We start from the raw sequence: 21,818 nt of genomic DNA on the forward strand, positions 1-21,818 counted from the left end.
TCCTGCTGGGTCCCTCTGGATAGCTCCCCCACCCAATCTCGTTCGGAATGGAGGAGAGTGCGAATCTGGCATAAGATCCAGACGGGAAATCTCACAGACATCCTTCAGAGACTACCCTTATTTAGGCCGGAGGAGGGTTATACCAACATTGACATAGCCAGCCAATCCCTTAGTAACACCCTCCAATCAGCTATTGACCACCTACCTCCAGAACGCAGGGAAAGAATAAAGCCCAAACGTAAGGGGGCTCCCTGGTTCAATGAAAATTTGCGGGTAAACAGACAGAGCTTGCGTAAAACGGAGAGACAGTGGAGGAAAGCCTATAACTCCACTGACCTGATCCTTTACAAAGCTGCTCTGGCCCTATATAGGAAATCTATCACTTCTATTAAAGCTGAATACTATGAGGCTCGGATTACAGATGCCCCTAATAAACAGAAGGAAACTTTCAAGATCTTAAAGGAACTCAGCAATAAGGTCGACGCCAAATCAACCTCAATACCTTTCGACGTCAATACCCTGCAGACTTTCTTTCTTCAGAAAGTGACAGATATTCTTCATGAGATCGATAGATCTCCTATTGCTCTGAGTTCCCAGGAACTGGCGCTGCCTTCCTCTTCATCAGTTCAATTCCTCACAGACTTGCCCCCTTTGGATTCTCTCTGGCATCATTAATCAACAAAACCAAATCTGGTTCACCGGCCGATCCATGTCCACCTAGGATCTTCCAGATGGCCCTCCCAGTCTTGGATTGCCAGATCCTCACACTTCTTAATAACTCCCTGGCCACCGGCCAGGTACCATCCAATTTGAAGGAGGCTAGAGTTATCCCCTTATTGAAAAAGCCAGGAGCTGACAGGACTGAGCTGAAAAACTATAGGCCTATCTCGCAACTCCCTTTCTTAGCTAAGGTCATGGAGCAGCATGTCTTGAAAGTATTATCCGGTTTTCTTGAAAATTCTGAGCTACTACACCCACGCCAGGCCGGCTTCAGAGCCCACCACAGTATGGAACTAGTCATGTTGTCTGTTCTTGATGACCTCAGATTAAAGGCTGATAACAGAGAGCCGAGCGCCCTAGTACTCTGAGACCTCCCGCAGCATTCGACACGGTCAGTCACTCTATTCTACTGACTCGACTCGCGGATTTGGGATTTAGGGGTCGTGTCTACAACTGGCTAAAGTCCTTTTTATCGGGACGCTCGCAAAGGGTTCAACTCGGCGATTATACTTCAAACAGGGGTGATATCCCCTGTGGCGTGCCTCAGGGCTCTGCATTATCCCCTCTACTTTTCAATATATACTTGCAGCCCCTAGTGACTGCACTGTATAATCTGGATTGCCAAGTTTTTAACTATGCAGACGACACTCAACTTATCCTGAGTATTGACAACTCGGCCTATGCTCAAGAGACAGTTCAAAACATCCTAAGATTTACCACTAACTGGATGACGGTTAATTCCTTGAAAATTAACCCTGACAAAACGGAGGTCCTCGTCATTCCAGCAATTAACAACTCCTGGAGTGGCTTGTTCTGGCCCAAAGAACTCGGGGCCCCTCCATGTCCGTCACCAGTCGTGAAAAGTCTGGGAATCAAGATCGATTCAGAACTCTCCTTGAGTCACCAGGTCTACTCAGTGGTGGACATCTGCACTGGCGTCCTGAGACAACTGAGGAAACTGGTCCCCCTCCTATCAGTTTCTTCTATGAAATCCATAGTCTCGGCGACTATTCTATCGCGCCTCGACTATGGGAATGCGCTCTATCTAGGACTCCGTCTGAAACTTACGAATCGACTCCAGGTTGTACAGAATGACGCCGCTAGGCTGATTTTTAGCCTTCCTAGGAGGACCCATGCTTCACCCTTGCTGAACAAGCTACACTGGTTGCCTGTCAGACAGCGCACAAAATTCAAAGGCCTGTGCATTGCTCACAAAACCCTCTATGGACACGCCCCCAGCTACATAAGGGAACGTCTAGTTAAATATGTGCCAGGGCGAGTACTTCGCTCTACAGATGCCTCCCAGTTAGTCTGCCCTCGGAGCAATTTGGTTACCAAGGGTGGACGAGCTATCTCAGTTATTCTGCCATGACTCTGGAACCAACTGCCGGATACCTTACGAAAGGAACCGGGTTTGCTCCCTTTCCGGAAGTTGCTAAAAACTCTGTTATTTAAAGACACTTTTTAACCTAACTCACCACCAGGACTGTCCGCACCTCCTTGAATGCAACCTCTTTTCTGTCAAGCGCTAAGAGACCTGTTGGTATATATGCGCTATATAAATAAACATACAAATACAAAATACAAATACAAATACACAAACCCTGAGTACCTTCAGAATCCCCATGATGTTGGAAGAAAAGGACGCAAATTTGGCGTGGATACCTTATGTGGTCAAAAAGTTACAGGGGCCTCAGCGCGCACTACCCCAAATAGCCAAAAAAGGGCGTGGCACAGGAGGGGGAAAGGCCTGGCAGCGAAGGGGTTAATCGCAACATTTTGGTTGACCATTACCCCTTACTAGATGGTGTCCTCTGTCACTAATACAGCTTATTTTTCACTAATAGATCTGTCCAATGCATGCCATCAGATCAGGTTACATCCTACATCAAGACACCTTACTTCTTTCATTACACCAGAGGGGGCTTTCCAATTCATTTGGATGCCATTCGGCTTAGGGTCAACAGTTTTCCAAAGATTAATGTGCAAGATTTTAGATGGTCTGTCCATGGTGTTGGTATTTCATGAAAGATGATGTGCTGGTGTGGGGGGCAAATCGAAGTGAAAAAGATTTAATTTTGGAGCAGACTTTAAACAGATTACAAGATGCTGGTTCATCTGTGGGGGTTAACAAATGCAAGTTTGGTGTGAAACAAATTGATTACCTTGGGCACACTCTATCAAGAGATGGAGTAAAACCAAAAAAGAAATTGTTGGATGTCATTGCAGATGCACCATCACCACGTGACAAAGAGCAATTGCGTTTGTTCCTTGGCCTGGCGGAATTTCATTCCAAATTTGTTCTGCATTTTGCTGACAGAGTACATGTCCTGAGAGCACTAATGAAAAAAGGTGTCAAGTTTGAATGTTCAGATGAATGTCAAGAAGCATTCCTGGCCATTAAAAAACAAATTGTGAAGGCTGTGGCTTTAAAACCCTTCAACCCATTAGATCATAGTATGATTGCGGTGGATGCCAGTGTACACGGTTTGGGAGAGGTACTTATGCAAAAACATTTAGGGCAAGAACTGGTAGTGGCTTTCGCATCCCGCACCCTTAAGGGTGCGGAGGCTACTTATTCTGTCATGAAAAAAGAAGCTCTTGCGTGCTGGTGGGGTGTAAACCATTTTAAAACTTACATCTGGGGTACACATTTTGAAGCCAGATCAGATCACAAACCACTTAGACTTATTCACCACCAAGGGATCCGGAAAAGCGACCCCCAGGATTGCCAAATGGCTGTACAGGCTCCAGGGGTATGATTTCTCTCTGAAGTATGTTACGGGCATTCGCAATGTCAATGCTGACAGTTTATCCCGGTTACCTCTAGATTGTGATGATGATGAAATAGATTCTAATGAGGATTGTGTGGTGGCGAGCATATCTGAATTATGCGAGAATGCCATTTCTGTTGACGAGTAGAAATCTGCAGTGGCGGCATATCCCACATTCAAGGATATAATGACTGAATTATCCAATTCCTTTAGTTCCAGTTTGGTTCTTAAGAAGAAGTTTGGTGAGTTCTGGACGGTTTGGACAGAACTCTCGGTTGAGGACAGAGTGTTGCGCAGAAATGGTAGCCTAGTAGTGCCTGAAAGTTTGCGTTCCAGACTACTAAAACTGTTGCACGAAGGACACAGCGACATGTTGGGCATGAAAAGGAAGGCTAGGGAGACATTTTGGTGGCCTGGGATGAATTTTAATGTAGAAGAACATGTACAGGATGTGTAGAGTCTATGTGTAGTGACAAATCTCATTGTGTAGAGGAATCTCCCATTGTTCCCACCAATTTTCCAAGGAAACCTTGGGAAAGGGTAGCCATGGACATATGTGGACCGTTTTCTGGCAAGGGTATAAACAATAAATTTGCTTTGGTACTAATAGATTACCATTCTAAATGGCCAGAAGTGGCTTTTTCTGGTGCTATCAAAGCGACGAACATAATTGAATTCTGTGACCAAATCTTCCGCAGAGACGGATGCCCCAATAACTTAGTTGCAGATAACGGACCCCAATTTGTAGCAGAGGAAGTCAAAGCTTATCTGTCTAGGATGGGAATTTCCCACCATACCACTGCAGTTTATAACTCCAGGGAAAATGGTTTAGTCTAGAGATTTAACTGTGTTTTGAAGAAGTGCATTCAATTACCTGAAAATAGTGGTGGGGATTGTAAGCTAGCGGTAAAAGAAATGTTATGGACTTACCGCACCACTCCCCATTCTGTCAAAAAGAAAACTCAGTTTATTCTCCTTAAAGGCAGGTAACCAGGTATGAGAGTTTCTCCTGCATGGATGTTCAAGAGTTCACGTAAAGTGTGTAAGAGGTGTCTAGATTGCAAGGTCAAAAAGTACCAGGACAAATATGTGAGCAGACATAACACACTGATAAAGAGAAGAAAAGTCTTTGCAGTTGGTAATTGGTTAAGAACTATTAACCATGGTGTTCAAAAAAGGGGAATATCAAAATAGTCAGTGCCCAAATGCATTACCAAGGTTGCTAGAAACATTGTGTGGTTAAGTGATGGTAAAAAATTGAATCCTCGCAGTGTCACCATGTGTAATGTTTTAGAGCGAGACATGTGGTTGAAAAAAGTGGGAAATGACCAAGAAAAGGTCTTACACGATGTGCCTAATCATAACATGTCTGTTGCATCTAGTAGCACCAAACGTGTCAGGCAAAGTCCAAAATGGCGCAAGGATTACGTGTGTCATTAACATATTGCTATTTTTGCATTCCTTGTAATATGTATAAGCTTTGCGTGTTGTCATATGAAGGGTAACTTTTGTTCACTTACAAGTTGTTTCATTGATAGTTGTAATACTGTGAGGGAGCCTCGGAGCGCGTTCTCACCATCGAGGACGGCGTTCCGCGGGAGACGACATGGACTCCTTACCGGCACAAACACGAAGACGGCTCTGGACCCGTACAACTAATGGATGCCTCTTGCCTCCCTCTGCAGAGCCCCGAACGTCACCCGGATGTGGAAGGCGGGACTGAAACTCACGTCGACCAATCAGGAACCATAGTGGAAGGTCACGGGTGGCAGAAAAGGGAAGGAGGCACAGCAGAAGGCACGTCAGCAAACGAAGACCCGGAAGAAGATCGCCGAGCCCAGCCGAGGAGCAACGCCGACACCGGAGAGGGAGAGAACGAAGACGAGGGACCAGAGACTTGGAGCGATGACTGGTGGATCCCGGAGGACGCACGAGCCGCCACAACTCCGGAGAGTTGTGGCTCTCAGCGGTACATAGCGGACAGAAAGACTTAGGGAGGGGGAGGGAAGGAGTAAGGGTAGCGGGGCTGATAAACAAGGGGAGAGAGAAGCATTACTCCCGTGGCAGCCTTCTTCTGGTGCACTCCGTTTTTTATTCTCTCGACCTCAAGACCCGGTAACCTGTGGCCCTTCCCTAATAGCCTCACCCCCTTGCACAGTACCCCGACACTGCCCTCACACCCCTCCTTCTTCTTTTTCTGTAGTGAACTTCCCCTCACATGGTTGGGGACGGTGTCACGCATTGTTGTAGAACTCAAGTCTGACCGCCACTTTCTTTTTTTTTTCCTTTTGAGCCTGCTCCGGGAGCCCAACAGAGCGTCTGAAACCTGTAATAGGTTTCCCGCCACGATACAAACTATAGGCGAAGCCAACCAAACCCTGAGGGCGCTCCCTACTTCCTTCCCTGGAGTTATCCTTGGAGCCCAGAAACCATCAAATTAACTCTAATCACCTGCTGTGTTTAAACGGATTTTTTTTCTCTCAACCCAAGTGTGTACTACTTTCTGTAATAAACACCTCACTTTTGACCACATACGGCCTCCCCGCTTCTGCTTACGACCATCCCTCCGACATCTGGTGTCAGAAGTGGGATCGGAGGAAATGGAGGCCGTGGTCAAAAAGATGGCGGAAGGACAGGACCGCCTAGAGAAAATTATGGCCCGTTTCTTGGAAAACGCGGAATCTGAACGGGAAGCCCTGCACAAGACCATTACAGGTCAAGGGCAAACCCAAGAAGCCACCCTGGGAAGACTTGCAGAGACTCTCGGACAACCTCGGGGGTATACGGCCCCTCCCTCAGTAGTGGTACAAAAATACGTTCCGGGAGAAGGTCCCGATTTTTTCATCGCTAATTTTGAAAGAATGGCCCGAGCGGCCCAATGGCCAGAAGACAGATGGGGGCAATATCTCGGGCCTCTTCTGAGCGGGGACCTGCAAGCCGCATACCAAGCCGCAAACCCCCTCGAGACCACCCCCTACCCTGGTATTAAGCGCTGTGTCCTAGAAAGGATGGGTATAGATGAGGAGACCTACAGAATGCGTCTCCGACACATTAGGGAAGGGCCTCAAGGAAACCCACGGGCCCTTTGTTACCGCATAAAAGACGCTGCGGATAGATGGTTGAAACCACTGGTCTCCTCTAAAGAAGCTATCCTCGAGAAGATATACCTCGAACAATTCCTTACTTCGCTACATCCCCCAATCCAAAAATGGGTCCGCCAACACACTGATTTGACTCTAGATAAGGCAGTAGAAGTCGCAGCGGCCTATTTCAGGGCACAAGAATTACAGTAGGGAAAAGAGGAGGGCTCTTGGAAACACCCTAACCATCCGCCTGTTCGGCCAGTCCGACCCTCTGGGTATCCGAAAAAAACAGAATCAGTAGCAATGATACCTAACCCCCTACCAGTTACTCCCAGGCCAACCACATCCCTAGGACCCCAGTGCTTCCACTGTGGGGCTTTTGGGCATATTGCATGAGTCTGCCCACAAAAAGAAGAACCTATGGAGGTCGGCTATACACGGGTTCTATATTGTGGTCTGGACAACGAACCCCGACCATTCCACCGACAAGTAGCTGTAAACGGGGAACCCAGAGAAGCCCTGGTGGACACCGGAAGCAAACAAACCCTCATAAAACCTCAAATTGTCCCCGGGGGAACACCTATCCCTACCGGAGTGGTGAATATAAAGTGCATTCATGGAGACAATAAGCAATATCCCGTGACAGAAGTGACTGTACAACACCAGCTAACCCAGAACCCCATAAAAATGAGAGTCGGTCTTCTTCCCCATTTACCTGAGCCCATGATACTTAGCACTGATTATCCCCACATCAACCACCTCTTAGGTAACCCATAAACAGAAAAGAAAGACTGGAGAGAGGAAGCACCCTTCTTTTCAGAACTCTATCCCGAATGGGAACTGGGGAAAGACAGGAAAAGCAAACAACAAAGACGCAGAGAGAAAAAGAGGGGGAAGCCTGTTTTTCTAACAAACCCCAACACCTCTCTATGGGAACATGACAGGAACTTTCGCTCTGCTCAGAGGGAGGATCCTACCTTACAGGAAGCATGGAGACAAGCCAGTGAGCAGGAAGATCCCCTTCAAGTAGGTCCCCAGTTCTTCACTACCAAGGGATTGTTATATCGAAAAAAGGCGGAAAAACGTTTCCTTCCCAACTCCTGGTCCCCGTGCCTTTCAGAGAGAAGGTTTTGTATTTAGCGCACAGCCACCTATTAGGGGGTCATTTTGGCGGGGAAAAAACGGAGAAAGCCGTATTAGAAAGGTTTTACTGGCCAGGAATCTATCAACAAGTCAGAAAATACTGCAGAGAGTGTGTAATATGCCAAAAGACCAGCCACTCTCTCACGCCCCGTGTACCTTTAAGACCGCTACCGGTCATTGATGTCCCCTTTTCACAAGTGGGAATGGATATAATAGGCCCCCTTCTACCTTCCCGTAGCGGGTGTCGGTATGTACTTGTACTAGTAGATTATGCTAAAGATTCCCCGAGGCCGTAGCCTTGCGACAACCTAATACCACTCAGGTCGCCAAAGCAATGATCAATATATTTGCCCGGGTAGGTTTTCCTAAAAAAATACTAACCAATCAGGGCACTCCCTTTAACTCAAGACTCATGAAACAGGTATGTCAATAATTACACATTAAACAGATTCGTACCGCAGCCTACCACCCTCAAACCGATGGGTTAGTGGAACGGTATAACTCCACCCTAAAAACCACTTTAAGGAAATTATTGAACCTTGAAGCCCGCAAGTGGGAAGACATGCTTCCACTGGCTCTATTTGCTATCCGATGTAGCCAACAAAAAAGCTTAGGTTTTTCCCCTTTTGAATTATTATACGGAAGACCTCCACGTACCCTTCTAGATATGGCCCGGGAAGAATGGAAGAGGAAACCGATACCTCCAAACCCTTGTTGGAATACGTGGTTGGTCTAAAGTCCCAGTTAAATCAGGTACGAGAGATCGTACGCACCAACTTAGAGGAAGCCCAAAGAGCACAGAAAAGACAATATGACAAGGCCTCTAAGGAAAGGACTTTAGAGGTCGGAGAACGGGTCCTGTTGTTATGTCCTACTTCAGAACATAAATTACTCAGTCAGTGGCAAGGTCCATTTACGGTATTAGAAAAACTTACTCCGGTTACATATAAGTTAGAAATGGATCCCTCAAACAATACCACTCAGATTTTTCATGTCAATCTGTTAAAAAAATGGGAAGGACCTGCCCCTGGGTTGATGGCCTATCCACAGACAAACCTAACCGAACAATGCATAAACCCTGAGCTGTCTGAGCAACTGAAGCAAGACTTAAGGGAAACCTTAGATCCCCTACAAGAAGTATTCTCTCTGACACCTGGCAAAACCAGCTTAGTGGAGCACGAAATCCCCACACCACCCGGAAAAACAGTACGGTTAAAACCCTATCGTATCCCTGAAGCCAGAAGAGAAGCCATGGACCATGAAATTCAACAGATGTTAGAGATGGGCATCATAAAACCCTCTAAAAGCGAGTGGTGTTCGCCGGTAGTATTCGTAACCAAACCCGATGGGTCCATCCGTTTTTGTATCGACTTTAGGGAGGTGAATGATATTGCAATTTGATGCTTATCCCCTCCCTAAAGTCGATGAAATGATAGAAAAACTAGGAAAAGCCCAATATGTTAGCACCCTGGACCTATGTAAAGTTTATTGGCAAGTACCTTTGAGGTGTCAAGATAAAGAAAAAAACGCTTTCTGCACTCCCAAAGGACTGTACCACATTAAAATGTTACCCTTTGGATTACATGGCGCACCCGCAACCTTCCAAAGGCTTATGAATAAAATTCTTCAACCCCACCAGAAGTACGCGGACGCTTAGCTAGATGATATCCTCATCTATAGTAATTCCTGGGAAGAACATCTTCACCACCTCACCCAGGTCGTCCAATCTCTGAGGAATGCAGGGTTGACCATCAACCCTGCTAAAAGCCACTTGGCTGCCCAATCAGTTAAATATCTAAGCTTCCTTCTAGGGGGTGGGTTTATGAGACCTCAGGAAGAAAAAGTCGCTGCCATTGCCCAGTTCCCCTTTCCCAAGACTAAGAAAGACCTCAGAGCCTTCCTGGGCCTCTTAGGTTATTACCGGCGTTTCATTCCTTGTTTTCCTGAGATAGCCACTCCCTTAACGAACCTCCTAAAGAAGACTAGACAAACAGAAAGATGTTTAAAACACCCCACTCCTGCAGAGGTAGCATTGTTCCAACAATTAAAACAAGTCATCACTTCTAAACCATTTCTTATCAATCCCGATTATGCAAAACCCTTTTTTACTACAAACAGACGCCTCCGATCATGGCATCGGTGCTGTGTTGTCCCAAGAAGATGAGACAGGACAAGAACACCGCATTCTCTTCATTAGCAGAAAATTATTCCCAAGGGAGACCCGTTACGCAGTTATCGAGAAAGAAGCCTTGGCTATCAAATGGGCAGTAGAGACCCTACGATATTATTTAGATGGGAGGGAATTCCTACTGTATACTGACCATGCACCCCTTGAGTGGCTGTCCCGGAACAAAGGACAGAATCAGAGAATCCTACGATGGTTCCTTGCCCTTCAACCTTTTAGGTTCACTGTACATCACCGAAAAGGAAAAGAGCATACCAACGCAGGCTTTTTGTCCCGATACCCCTCTGACCGATTCCTTGTCAACAAGGAAGTTAGGGAAGGGGAATGTGAGGGAGCCTCGGAGCGCGTTCTCACCATCGAGGACGGCGTTCCGCCGGAGACGACATGGACTCCTTACCGGCACAGACACAAAGACGGCTCTGGACCCGTACAACTAATGGATGCCTTTTGCCTCCCTCCGCAGAGCCCCGAACGTCACCCGGATGTGGATGGCGGGACTGAATCTCACGTCGACCAATCAAGAACCATAGTGGAAGGTCACGGGTGTCAGAGAAGGAAAGGAGGCACAGCAGAAGGCGCGTCAGCAAACGAAGACCCGGAAGAAGATCGCCGATCCCAGCCGAGGAGCAACGCCAACACCGGAGAGGGAGAGAACGAAGACGAGGGACCAGAGACTTGGAGCGAAGACTGGTGGATCCCGGAGGACGCACGAGCCGCCACAACTCCGGAGAGTTGTGGCTCTCAGCGGTACGTAGCGGACAGAGAGACTTAGGGAGGGGGAGGGAAGGAGTAAGGGTAGCGGGGCTGATAAATAAGGGGAGAGAGAAGCATTATTCCTGTGGCCGCCTTCTTCTGGTGCACTCCGTTTTTTATCCTCTCGACCTCAAGACCGGGTAACCCGTGGCCCTTCCCTAATAGCCTCACCCCCTTGCACAGTACCTCGACACTGCCCTCACACCTCTCCTTTTTTTTCTGTAGTGAACTTCCCCTCACATGGTTGGTGACGGTGTCATGCATTGTTGTAGAACTCAAGTCTGACCGCCACTTTCTTTTTATTTCCTTTTGAGCCTGCTCCGGGAGCCCAACAGAGCGTCTGAAACCTGTAATAGGTTTCCCACCACAATACGAACTATAGGCGAAGCCAACCAAACCCTGAGGGCGCTCCCTACTTCCTTCCCTGGAGTTATCTTTGGAGCCCAGAAACCATCAATTGAACTCTAATCGCCTGCTGTGTTTAACCGGAATTATTTTTTTTCTCTCAACCCAAGTGTGTACTACTTTCTGTAATAAACACCTCACTATTGACCACATACGGCCTCCCCGCTTCTGCTTCCGACCATCCCTCCGACAAAAACACATTTGTATTTTTTTTTATTATTGTTTTTGTACTTCTGTCCTTTTTTGTTGTTATTGGAGGGGAGATGTGTTGTATCCTAGCGACTGTGTGTACATTCCAATCTTGGTAACCAGCTTCCAGAGGTTCTGGAAGCTGGGCTCAGTTAGAAACGGTTGCTTATGAAGGTACTTGTCCAGGGGTTGTTCGTATCAACTTAATAAAGACACACTTGTTCTACACCCGTCTGCACTTCTTAAAAGATACAAGACAACTCTGTGTTTAGTGGTGGCCATGTTGAAGTGGTTACTGATTCAACCCCATTTGGCCAGCCACAATGCAAGTCTACTTCATGGAGAAGACTGGAGATACAAAAAATATGTATGTGGCGCCAGTGCTGGAGCAGGTAGTACAAAATTTTGTATACCCACCCATTCTGCATGTTTATATTAAAATGAATAATCAATTAATTGTAATATTATTAAATTACACGTGGGAACTGCACTTTGCATGGCTATATTAATTGTAAACTAACTTGAGTACGCATATTAAGAGTAGAAAACTAGAATATTGCATGTTATATGTTGCTTTGGTGATGTATTTGTGATTTGTGCTTTATTTCGTAAGTATAAACCGCTCCGAGTGTTGCTTCTGCTAGATAAATACACACACATATGGGTATTAGCAAAGGGGTAACATTTTATTAGTCATTTCTATGTTTTAATTAAGTTTTTGTGTTTCTTTTACGTAAGTTGACCATTTCGGCCTATACAAGATGGCTGAACGAGACGTTAAACGTGACTGCCCTGACAACACGAGGTTCTGGGTGAAGTGCGCAGGCATCACCGCCAGCAGCAGTGGCCTGGACCTGACCCCGGGAGAACATGTACCTTCCAAGGACGCTCCAGGAACCCATCCAAGACAAAGGACAATGCTTCATTTAAAAACCGGAACCAGCAAGTGCGATGACCTAATTTTGCAGACTATGTGAGAACTTCACCTCGCAACTCCAAATTGACCAATCCGGACTCTCTAAACCCCGATCTTGATACATTTTGACATTATTTTCATTATAAAAGTAGGTAGGAAATTAGGACCGGGAGCGCTCTTCTTTGACGAACTCGATTTCCTGACGTTATGCTGACGGAGAGGACGGTGACACTGCTGGACAGCTGTTATCCTGAATCTTTGAAAGACTGAATTGCGGCCTAACTTTGCTGAATAAAATTCTTCTTTGACTGATTGACTTAGAGGACGACTTTAGCTAGAATAGGTAAATATGATGCTCTGAAATGCTGAAGATGATTTCTAACGTTTCTTGCAATATTTCTTAGATAAAGAATATTTGATTAATTGACAAATGTGTTGTGTCGATTATTTAAGAAGAGAGTTTAATGAGATTTAAAGACTAGATAAATGACTGTGAATCCAAACCTTCAAACAACTAAATGATCCATCTCCTTATGAGAGGGATATCTTAGGTCCGTGGTTTAGAGTAAGATAAAGGTATTCCTCTCATGTCAGCGTTTGGAAGCATCTTTCCCTCAGAAAACAGATCATCCGAGTGTAAGTATATTGGTGTTATGGGCCCCACCAATGAATGTATATGAATGAATTTGAGGCGGAGGTATGTTGGTCTGTGCCGAAGGGGGGAATTTGATGTTCTGCGCTGTAACACTAGCACTAAAAAGGCTTGTTAAAACAGAAATGTCGATGTAGGTACGCTACAAAAGGTTACATTGTTCACTTTACACAAGGTACTTAATTTTAAAATGTCAAAGTATCAACTGGAATTAAGAGGTCAAACTAGTCCCCTGTTGTACAGCCCATTTATACGTTTAATTTGACGAAACACAGACTTAGAGGAATACGTCAAAGGGTCAGGTCTGGTCACACATACTTTTGCATGAGTACTGTCTACACCAGGAGATAGGCAACCCCCGCTCCGCCATCACTCACACATGAGGCTGCTCACAGGTGCAAGGAGGCTTACAGAGGTATGTGTAAAAGGACAATAGAAATAGCATAAAAGCAACACACGCACCTCTCATCTTCCATGCCGCAGCAATACAACACAAAATTACATGACAGCCCTGTCCCCAGCCTTCTCCATGACGCACAACCTGTAGCAGCATATTCCTAGCTACCGCTTTGCGCGACGCTGGCTTCGGGCTCACAAAAGGCAGCCGGTTCTTCCCGTCCAGGGGCGATAGAATCTGGACCCAGCTAGATGGATCCACTCTGCAGGGTGGCCTCACCATCTGCCAGGAGGAGCCAAGGCCTTGCTTGCTGCTCAAGAAGCGAGGTCCTCTGTTCAAGACAATCTGGGTTACCACCATTGCACCCTGTTCTCTTCACGTCTGGCACCTCAAGCCCCAGTGTAAGCCTTCCAGGGGGCCTAAAGAAGCTCGTCATTACGGTGTAGCGGAATGCCACAGAGTTTTTATGCAACTCCGCAGAATTCTGCGTAGTGCAACTCCACAAGCTCCACCCACCCCTAGTCTGAAGCAGAGTGAATGCAGGAAATGGAAAGGGACATGGTTTAGAAGGTGGTACAATAATATATATCAGGAGGTTAGCCAAGGGAATCTCAATTGCATGAAGAATGCATTGCATTTTGGAAGAAATTACAGATGAGCTATCCATGTACAAAAACATTGTGCTGAAAGGAGACATGATTGTACCCCCGAGTTGTGTGCATGAGAATATCATCAAAGTAGGTTGTGAGGGGCAAGGTAGAATGTCGAGCACATGGAGGAAAATAAAAGAACATTTTCGGTGGCCAGAAGTAGATGATCGTTGGGTGAGGAATTGCAAACCTTGTAGTGCAAATGATAAGGCTGTTAAACCACTAAATGTTCTTTTGACAATGGTGGAGTTACCGGTGGAGTTACCGGATAGACCACGGCGTGAGTTGGCCATAGACTTTATGGGGCCGTTTTCGCCAGAGAGGCATAAACCATAATACTTATGGATTATTATTTGAAATGGCCCGAAGTACATATGGTGAGCAAAATTACAACTGATGTGGTAATTGAATTCCTTGGGGATGTCTTTTTAAGGTAGGGTCTTCCTGAAAGCTTGGTATCTGGTAATGGTGTGCAATTTATAAGAGTCAAGTGGTTTTGAAGAGGTCTGGAATTAAACATTTAAAAGTTTCCTTGTACCACCCTGTGAGTAATGGTCAAGTAGAACACTTTAATCGTGTTATAAAAGGAACTATTCAGCTAGCTTTGAAATCTGTGTTATCATGAAGTGATGCGTTCAGGACAAGTTATTGTTCTACAGAATTACTTCCTATTCTGTAACAGGTAGGATTCCTTTTGAGTTGTTGAGAGTGTGGAAATCATCTTCCAAGCTGTTTCCATGGCGGTTAAAAAGGAAAAAGGAGCTGGCGTTTGATAAAATTGTTCATCAGGAAATGAGAAGGAAGGTAGAAATGCTTCAAGAACAAACCAAATGTAGACAGAATATTCATAAGAGTTTACCTATAGTGAGAGAGGGATAGTATGTTCCAGTGAGAAAGCTAGGTTTTGTGGAAAAGGGGGCATCACGTTGGTAAGAACCTTTAAGCTTTATCAAGGTTCTGGGTAGTGCAGTCAAGTTGGAGAATGGAAGAATGTGAAACTTACGTCATGTGAGCCTTCATAATGTGAGAAAATCTAATAATGAGAATGTCAGTTGTTTAAATGTTGAAGGATGTGATGGATATATGATGGGAGATGGTTGGGGTAGTAGTGACTCAGAGATTGTGGGTAGGGGGAAGGAGATGAGAATGCGTGTGCGGAGAAGGCAGCAGTTTCTGTGTCTGACGAGGAGTACATGACAGATTCGTTGGAGTAGTAAAGTGAAGAAATTACTGTGTCACGTCAATAACTTTGTGATGGGATAATGTTATTAGTTGCCTATGTGTAGTATGTATTTAGTTATTATTTTAATATGCATTGTGTATTTGTAATGTCCATTTTTTGTAGTTCAGTGCATAGTATTAGAGTTGTGTTGCTGGGGGAAAGATGTGTGGGACATATTCTGTTTTGTGAAATGTCGGGGGCTTGGAATGGCATGGGCAAGGGGGTTCGAGTTGGTGGAGGTTGAGAGAGAAGTCCGGAAAATGCCAGAAGGTGCCTGCGCCGCTCCTTATGTCTATATTGTATTTTAAATAAACTACGTACTGAGACTTACCTTCATGGACCCGTGCCCATCCTAACAACACAACTGATAAGAATGGTCATGGGAGAAAAGAGTAAGGTGGTACTGCACATGTGGGTAATCGAGCATGGGGAATTCCTTTTTATTATCCTGCTTGCGGCTTGTGTACTCGCTACCTTCAACGGCCCATACTTTAAAATTCTTACCGTCCGCCATTTAAATTCTGCCTGAGACGCGCTGTTTTTGCTTTTACAACAAAACACGGCGCTTACTTACAAAGTTGACCGGACGTTCCTGTGACGCAATGTTTCCCCTTTTTAGTCGTGAAGTATGACTGTGACATTTTTCGTACGTGTGAACTTCAGGGGGTCGGAGCAGGAAACACACCTATGACACATGTTCGTTTATAACCTTTCTCTGTTGACTTCGAGCTGCGTCTCCTAGTCCAGACCGGTAGAAGCAGCACGCTTACGTCGAGACCCTGAGGTGGGAACTGAAAGAGAAGAAGGACTTGTGGATTTCACCATGTGTCCTAAGCCTCATTATTAGTGACCGTTTGCTTCCCTCCCTTTCAGAGTGTTCCAAAGCGAAGTACCAAAAGGACAGTCATGTCGTGCTGACTTTTGAAATGAGGTAAAAACATTTGCAATGCCACACATATCAGCGTTTTTAATATTTCTTGGGTAGACTGAAAGGTGAATAGGTCTTTAAGTGGGATGAAAAAACTGTGGGGTCTCTCAAAGGGGCGTGGCGCATGTAATTAAGGGCGTGGCTTAAAACACATTAGCTAAAAGTTTGTGTTTAGCACAGCGTGCCGTCCGACTTTTGCTGTTTATGTCATTGCATCCGGATATATGATACAGCAAGTAACATCATAACTGCAACAAGAACTATTGGCTTTGTCAATAGCTGTTAGTTGCATAAGATAAATAAGCAGCAACTATGGTGTGTATATAATATTGAAAAAGCTTCCACTTAAAGCCCTGGTGACTTCATGACAGTGTTGCTGCTCCTGAGTTTAAAAAAAAGAAGGGACTCCAGAGAGAAAATGACTCTCTTTCAAGGATTTTCCTTCCCCTACAACGCTCACCTGGCATCAGGGGCGGCTGGTGACATTTGAAAGTGGTGGGGCGCAAAGTTTGTGGTGAGTGCGCGGTGGCGAGCGAGCGTAGCGAGCGAGCTCCAATGTTATAGGGAGGGTTGAGTATAATACTGTACTCCGTCCTGGTCACCCATTGGCACTATACAGAACGCTTTGCATAGTTTTGATGCATTTCTTTCAGGTGACATTTAGTTGCGGACGGTGCATCCATCAGAACAATAAATGACAGAGAGGGGAAACGTGTTAAAACGTCGGGTGGGCAGTGGGTAAGTATTGTGTTTTAGTAGCATGAATTGTACTAGGGTACTTGCATTTAAATTGGCAAAACAGACATATTCTTTCGGCAGATTCTGTCGATTAACCGCTAGCGCCGAGACACCTTCGGGTAAATGCGCGCTTTATAAAATACAGTTAAAAAATCAAAATGTAGTTATTTGAAGAAACAAAATTATTATTTATAAGTTTCTTGCATTTCTTACTCCCACCCCTGCATATAAAATCCAGTAGACCTGCTCAAATAGAACCTTTCAAGTGTAAGCCTCCCAGTTGTAACATACAGACAGGTCGAACACAATACACACATAGATGTAGGGTGAAAGAAAATGCATTTTTGGACGTTTTCGCACTTTTTTATTTCGACATGAAAAACATTTTTCCATATGGATAAACAGTGCTTGAAATGGAACAAGAGAAGTGCAGGTACTCTGTACCAGAGTACCTGCTTGTTTCTGAGAAGTGCTGGTACTCTCCAATTAAAAGTATACCATTCTCTTGAGAAGTGCCGGTACTCTCTCTTCCAAAACAAAAAAGTGCTGGTACTCCGTACCGGATAGTACCGGCCCATTTAAAGCACTGTGGATAAATCCATTCACGTACACCTTTTCCATACACTTTCCCTTTTTGAAAAACACCACTAACTTCACTGCCAATGCTACCGAATAACTTTGTGGATGTTAACCACTTTCACAATAGATACTCCAGTGGCACTCGTATGGGAATATCCATTTTCACTATGACTACACACACTTACGACATTTATTTTCAAACATCTACTACCCTCAAAGCAGGAATCCCACCTTTCATTTAGAATTCCTCAACTTCACTTCCACTCTTTTTACTACATGAACATGAAAGATGTCCTCAAGGGTAACTAAAACTAGAAACAAGGTCCTTAACAAAGTTAACACCACATGCACAAAGGCAGAATGACCACTGCAGACAGCTCGTTCGGAGTTCTGCAAGAATAAAAACAAAACTGTCTTGAGAGCAGCAAAAACGTTCACTCCTAGGCAGAGTTCGTCTTTGTATAGTTGCAGAAATCCCATGGTTTGGTCGAAACCGAGACTGCTTGCTTTGAAATAAAAGGATCGCGCCTTTAATTCTGACACATTTACAACTTTTAAATTCTGAGACGAGGTATTCCGCGCCTCCAGACGGTCTCCTTATCCGTGTTTCAATCAGGTATTTTACGGGACAGGACAGCGCAGAACGGAGGTGCTCAATAGCACAGGGCCCTTTTGTTAAAATCTTCAATTAATCTGTCATGGTCGGTTTTGAGTCACTCCGTTCTGCATGATTTGAGCCAGGCCACTGAGGCCAGGAATATTAATGCTCACTGCATTACCCCCGAATAGGTGAATTTTTTACCGGTGCTTAATTTAGACAGGAATGTGAACGGTCAGGTGCCCAAAGTTTTTCACAGAAGTGCAGCAGAGCAGTTGTGGAATGTAACGGTTACCGTATCACAAGGGTGTCTAATAAGCAATTGACCCTCCCAACCAAAAAAAAAAGGAATGTCCGTCTGCCCCAAATGCAACTACCGGCTCGAATTAAACACTCATCACCCAGCTCATGGTTGGTACGTTTTAGGAGTTTGTTTCTCGTTCTAAACTGCATTTATTATAATTGCATTTATATAGCACGTACTATCCCTGATGAGGCTACAAACACTTACACACTGCTAATAGTTCAAATCAAACGTGCACAGAAGGAACCACGTGACATACACCAGCGGCGGCCCGGGTCACAGTCAGGAAACCTTAACCACCCTAAAATAAATTAAAAAACACTTACCTGACCGGTGACCGCCTCGCCTTCTCCTGGCCCGCGTTGGCGCCTCTCTGCTCCTTCAAACGGTCCGGAACACCGTGACGCGCAAGTGACTGGCAACCCGGCCCTCAGCCAATCCTGGCGTTGCAGCAGCGCCAGGATTGGCTGACGGCACCGCCTACTCCTCGCCCGCCACCTGCCCATTAGGAGACCGAGGGGCTCCTAATGGGCATGCGCAAGGCAGCAAAAACACAAGTACGCATGACTGGGCACGGAGTAAAATAATAAGCTCCATGCCCACTCATGCGCACTTGTGCTGCCTTTCCCATATGTGTCTGACAATGATGTCAGTCAACATGACGCGGACCGCCCACGGTCCGACGTCATGCTGACTGACATTCACAGAGGAGGGAGAGCTGCGGGCGCGAGGCGCGGGCTTCAGAGGAGAGGGAGAGCTGCGGGCGCGAGGCGCGGGCGGGGGGGCTACGCCCCCACGCCCCAATGGACGCACCGCGCCTGCCTGGCATGACGTGAGGCCGTAACTTCTTCACTAGTGAGAATGTCACATCAATGTGCCTGCTGTCACTGTAATCCAGAAAAAAATGGACCGCCTGTGTCAGGGCACAAAACAGTATAGCGAAAAATTATGGTACTGAGAGAGGCCTCAAGGTCCTTGGGTAGCCTGGCTAACACTACTCGGAAAGGTATTGATCAAAGATGGAACGAATAATTCAAAATTTGCGAACATACTTGACAAGAATTTTCAATTCTATTAAGGACAAGGAGGCGAGGATTATGCTTTTCTAATTTCTTTACTAGAAATGCTCAGCAGCCAATAAAAAAACACAGTAGATAAAAGAAAACTTCAATACCCATAAATCCCAGGGTATCACGTGACCAACCATAGAGAACATAGTATAAAAGGTCATATAGAAAGTACCACATCCTCTTACTTTGTCGAGGAAAACAGTTCAAGTAAAACAGGAAGTCCAAGAACAAAGTTGAACATCAGGGATAAAAGACCATCAGCAACAGCAGAAGTCCAAACTGAAGAACACAAGATGGCCGCAGGATCTTGGAAACAGAATAGCATCGAAGACAGGATAAACCAGATGGAAACAGGAACACCGTTACTTCGAGTCAGAACCTGAAAAGAGACAGACTGCCGTAATACACATCCACTATATAGTATAAAACACAATCGGGGGGATTAGAGAAACAATGAATTATACGAAACATGGTGCATATTCAAAAGGTAACACTATAAATGCATAATATGTATAGAACAATAACAACGGGTGGGATAATCCTCACCTCCTTGTCCTTAATAGAATTGAAAATTCTTGTCACGTATGTTCGCAAATTTTGAATTCTATGTCAGGACAGGAGGCTCCGATTATGCTTGTTCAAAGCTGATCCACCACCACTGAAGCAATATGATCAATTGGCTTGTAATAGAAGGTTTTAAACATAGAATCAGAAGACCAATCTGCGGCCTTCATGATGTCAAGCAAAGTAACACCCATCGAGAAAGCCTTAGAAGCCATAGCCCCACGTGCCGAATGAGCACCAAAAATGGAAACATCAATGCCGGCTCCAGACATGAGCCATCTAACCCAACGAGCCAATGTAGCTGGGGTAACAGGGCGAAAAGGCTTCTGCAAAGCAATCAACAGTTGACCCTGCATATCTGAACGTAAAGGAGCAGTACATACCTCATAATCCTTGACGCATTGGACAACGCAAAGGTTGGGATGAGTAGGAAAAGAGGGATAGGTAATCGAGGAAGTCTTTGTTTTAGTACGTCGGGAAAGACGAAAAGTGACACCTTCAGGTGTAAAACTGCAACCTGCCAAGTCCAAAGCACGAACATCAGATACTCGTCTGCAAGAAACCAGGCATAACAACATGGTCAGTTTGGCCGATAATTGTTTGCGTGAGAGCAAAGAATTGGAAGGCCAGGCTTCCAAGAACCTCAGAACAATGGAGACATCCAATAAAGACACGTATTTAGGGCATGGAGGAGTCGCCAGACGAATACCCTTAAGCAATTTAGTAATCAAAGGGTGCTCACCCGCGGGTTTACCATCAATAGGAACATGGCCTGCTGAAATGGCGGAACGGAAATTATTAACCGTCCGATAAGCCAAACCAGAGGAAGCCAGAGACGCTAAAAAGTTAATGATTAGAGATACATCCGCTGCAGCGGGATCAGTTTCCCATTGAACACACCAATCACACCATCGTCTCCAAGAGCCTGAGTAGCGTTTGTGAGTGTTGGGTGCCCAAGATTCACTGATAAACTTGCAAGCGTCTCGTGAAAGGCCTGGGACCGACCAGTCGCCATGCCAGAAGACGAAGAGAGCCTGACTGGATCAGGGGATGCGGATTGCCGAGAGGGTCAAGCAAGAGATTCCACTTCTGGGGAAGAAGGAGCGGCACTGCACAACACATTTCCAGGAGAACTGGGAACCAAGCTTGAGCCCTCCACAGAGGCGCAATCAGAATCAGTTCCGACTGATAACGCTTTGTGCAAACCAGGACTCTGGGAATCATCATGAACGGGGGAAAGGCGTAGCACAGAAGGGGAGGCCAGGTCTGTAGAAACGCGTCCGTGGCCAGGGCCTCCGGATCCGGCCGCCAGCTGAAGAACCGAGGAAGCTGAGTATTGAGGCGAGAGGCAAACAGGTCGATGTGACATAGGCCCCAAACCCGACGAAGAGAACGGAATATGCGGGGATGAAGCCTCCAAGCACTGAAGTCCCGAAGATGACGCGAATGGCAGTCCATAATCTGATTGTTGCGACCGGAAAGGTATTCGGCAATAACAGTGATCTTCTTCTGAAGACAAAAATGCCAAAAATCCTTGGCGATCTCCGCCAAAATCCTGGATTTTGTGCCTCCCAACTTGTTGACGTAACGAACTGCGGACACATTGTCCATGCGGAGAAGAATACAACAGTTGGAGCGAAGAGGAGTGAAACAACGGATCGCAAAGGACCCCGCCAGGTGTTCCAGGCAATTTATGTGGAGAGTCAATTCGTGAGGAGACCACCGACCCCCCATCGATATTGGACCGCACCGGGCTCCCCAGCCCCACAGACTGGCATCGGACTCTATCACCATCTCCGGAGAAGAGCCGAACAGAGCTCGCCCATTCCAGGCTTCTATGTGGTCTAACCACCATTGCATCTCCCCCTTCGCCTCCTCTGAGAGAGGAATTTGATCGGAATAGCGAAGACCTTTCTGGAGATGACGGATCTTCAATCGTTGAAGCGCC

At 45.8% G+C, this 21,818-nt stretch overlaps 1 protein-coding gene across 1 annotated transcript in view; it reads right to left on the bottom strand.

The window, feature by feature from the left end:
- Nucleotides 1–21,818, bottom strand: part of LOC146855838 (uncharacterized) — a 90,201-nt gene that overhangs the window by 51,966 nt on the left and 16,417 nt on the right. Inside the window, exon 3 of the mRNA XM_085651180.1 lies at nt 19,492–19,685. Within this exon, the coding sequence (XP_085507306.1) occupies nt 19,492–19,685 (194 nt within the window). The remainder of the gene's footprint in view (nt 1–19,491; nt 19,686–21,818) is intronic.

Source organism: Triturus cristatus, chromosome 4_1, assembly GCF_964204655.1.
Source record: "Triturus cristatus chromosome 4_1, aTriCri1.1, whole genome shotgun sequence".
NCBI lineage: Eukaryota > Metazoa > Chordata > Amphibia > Caudata > Salamandridae > Triturus > Triturus cristatus.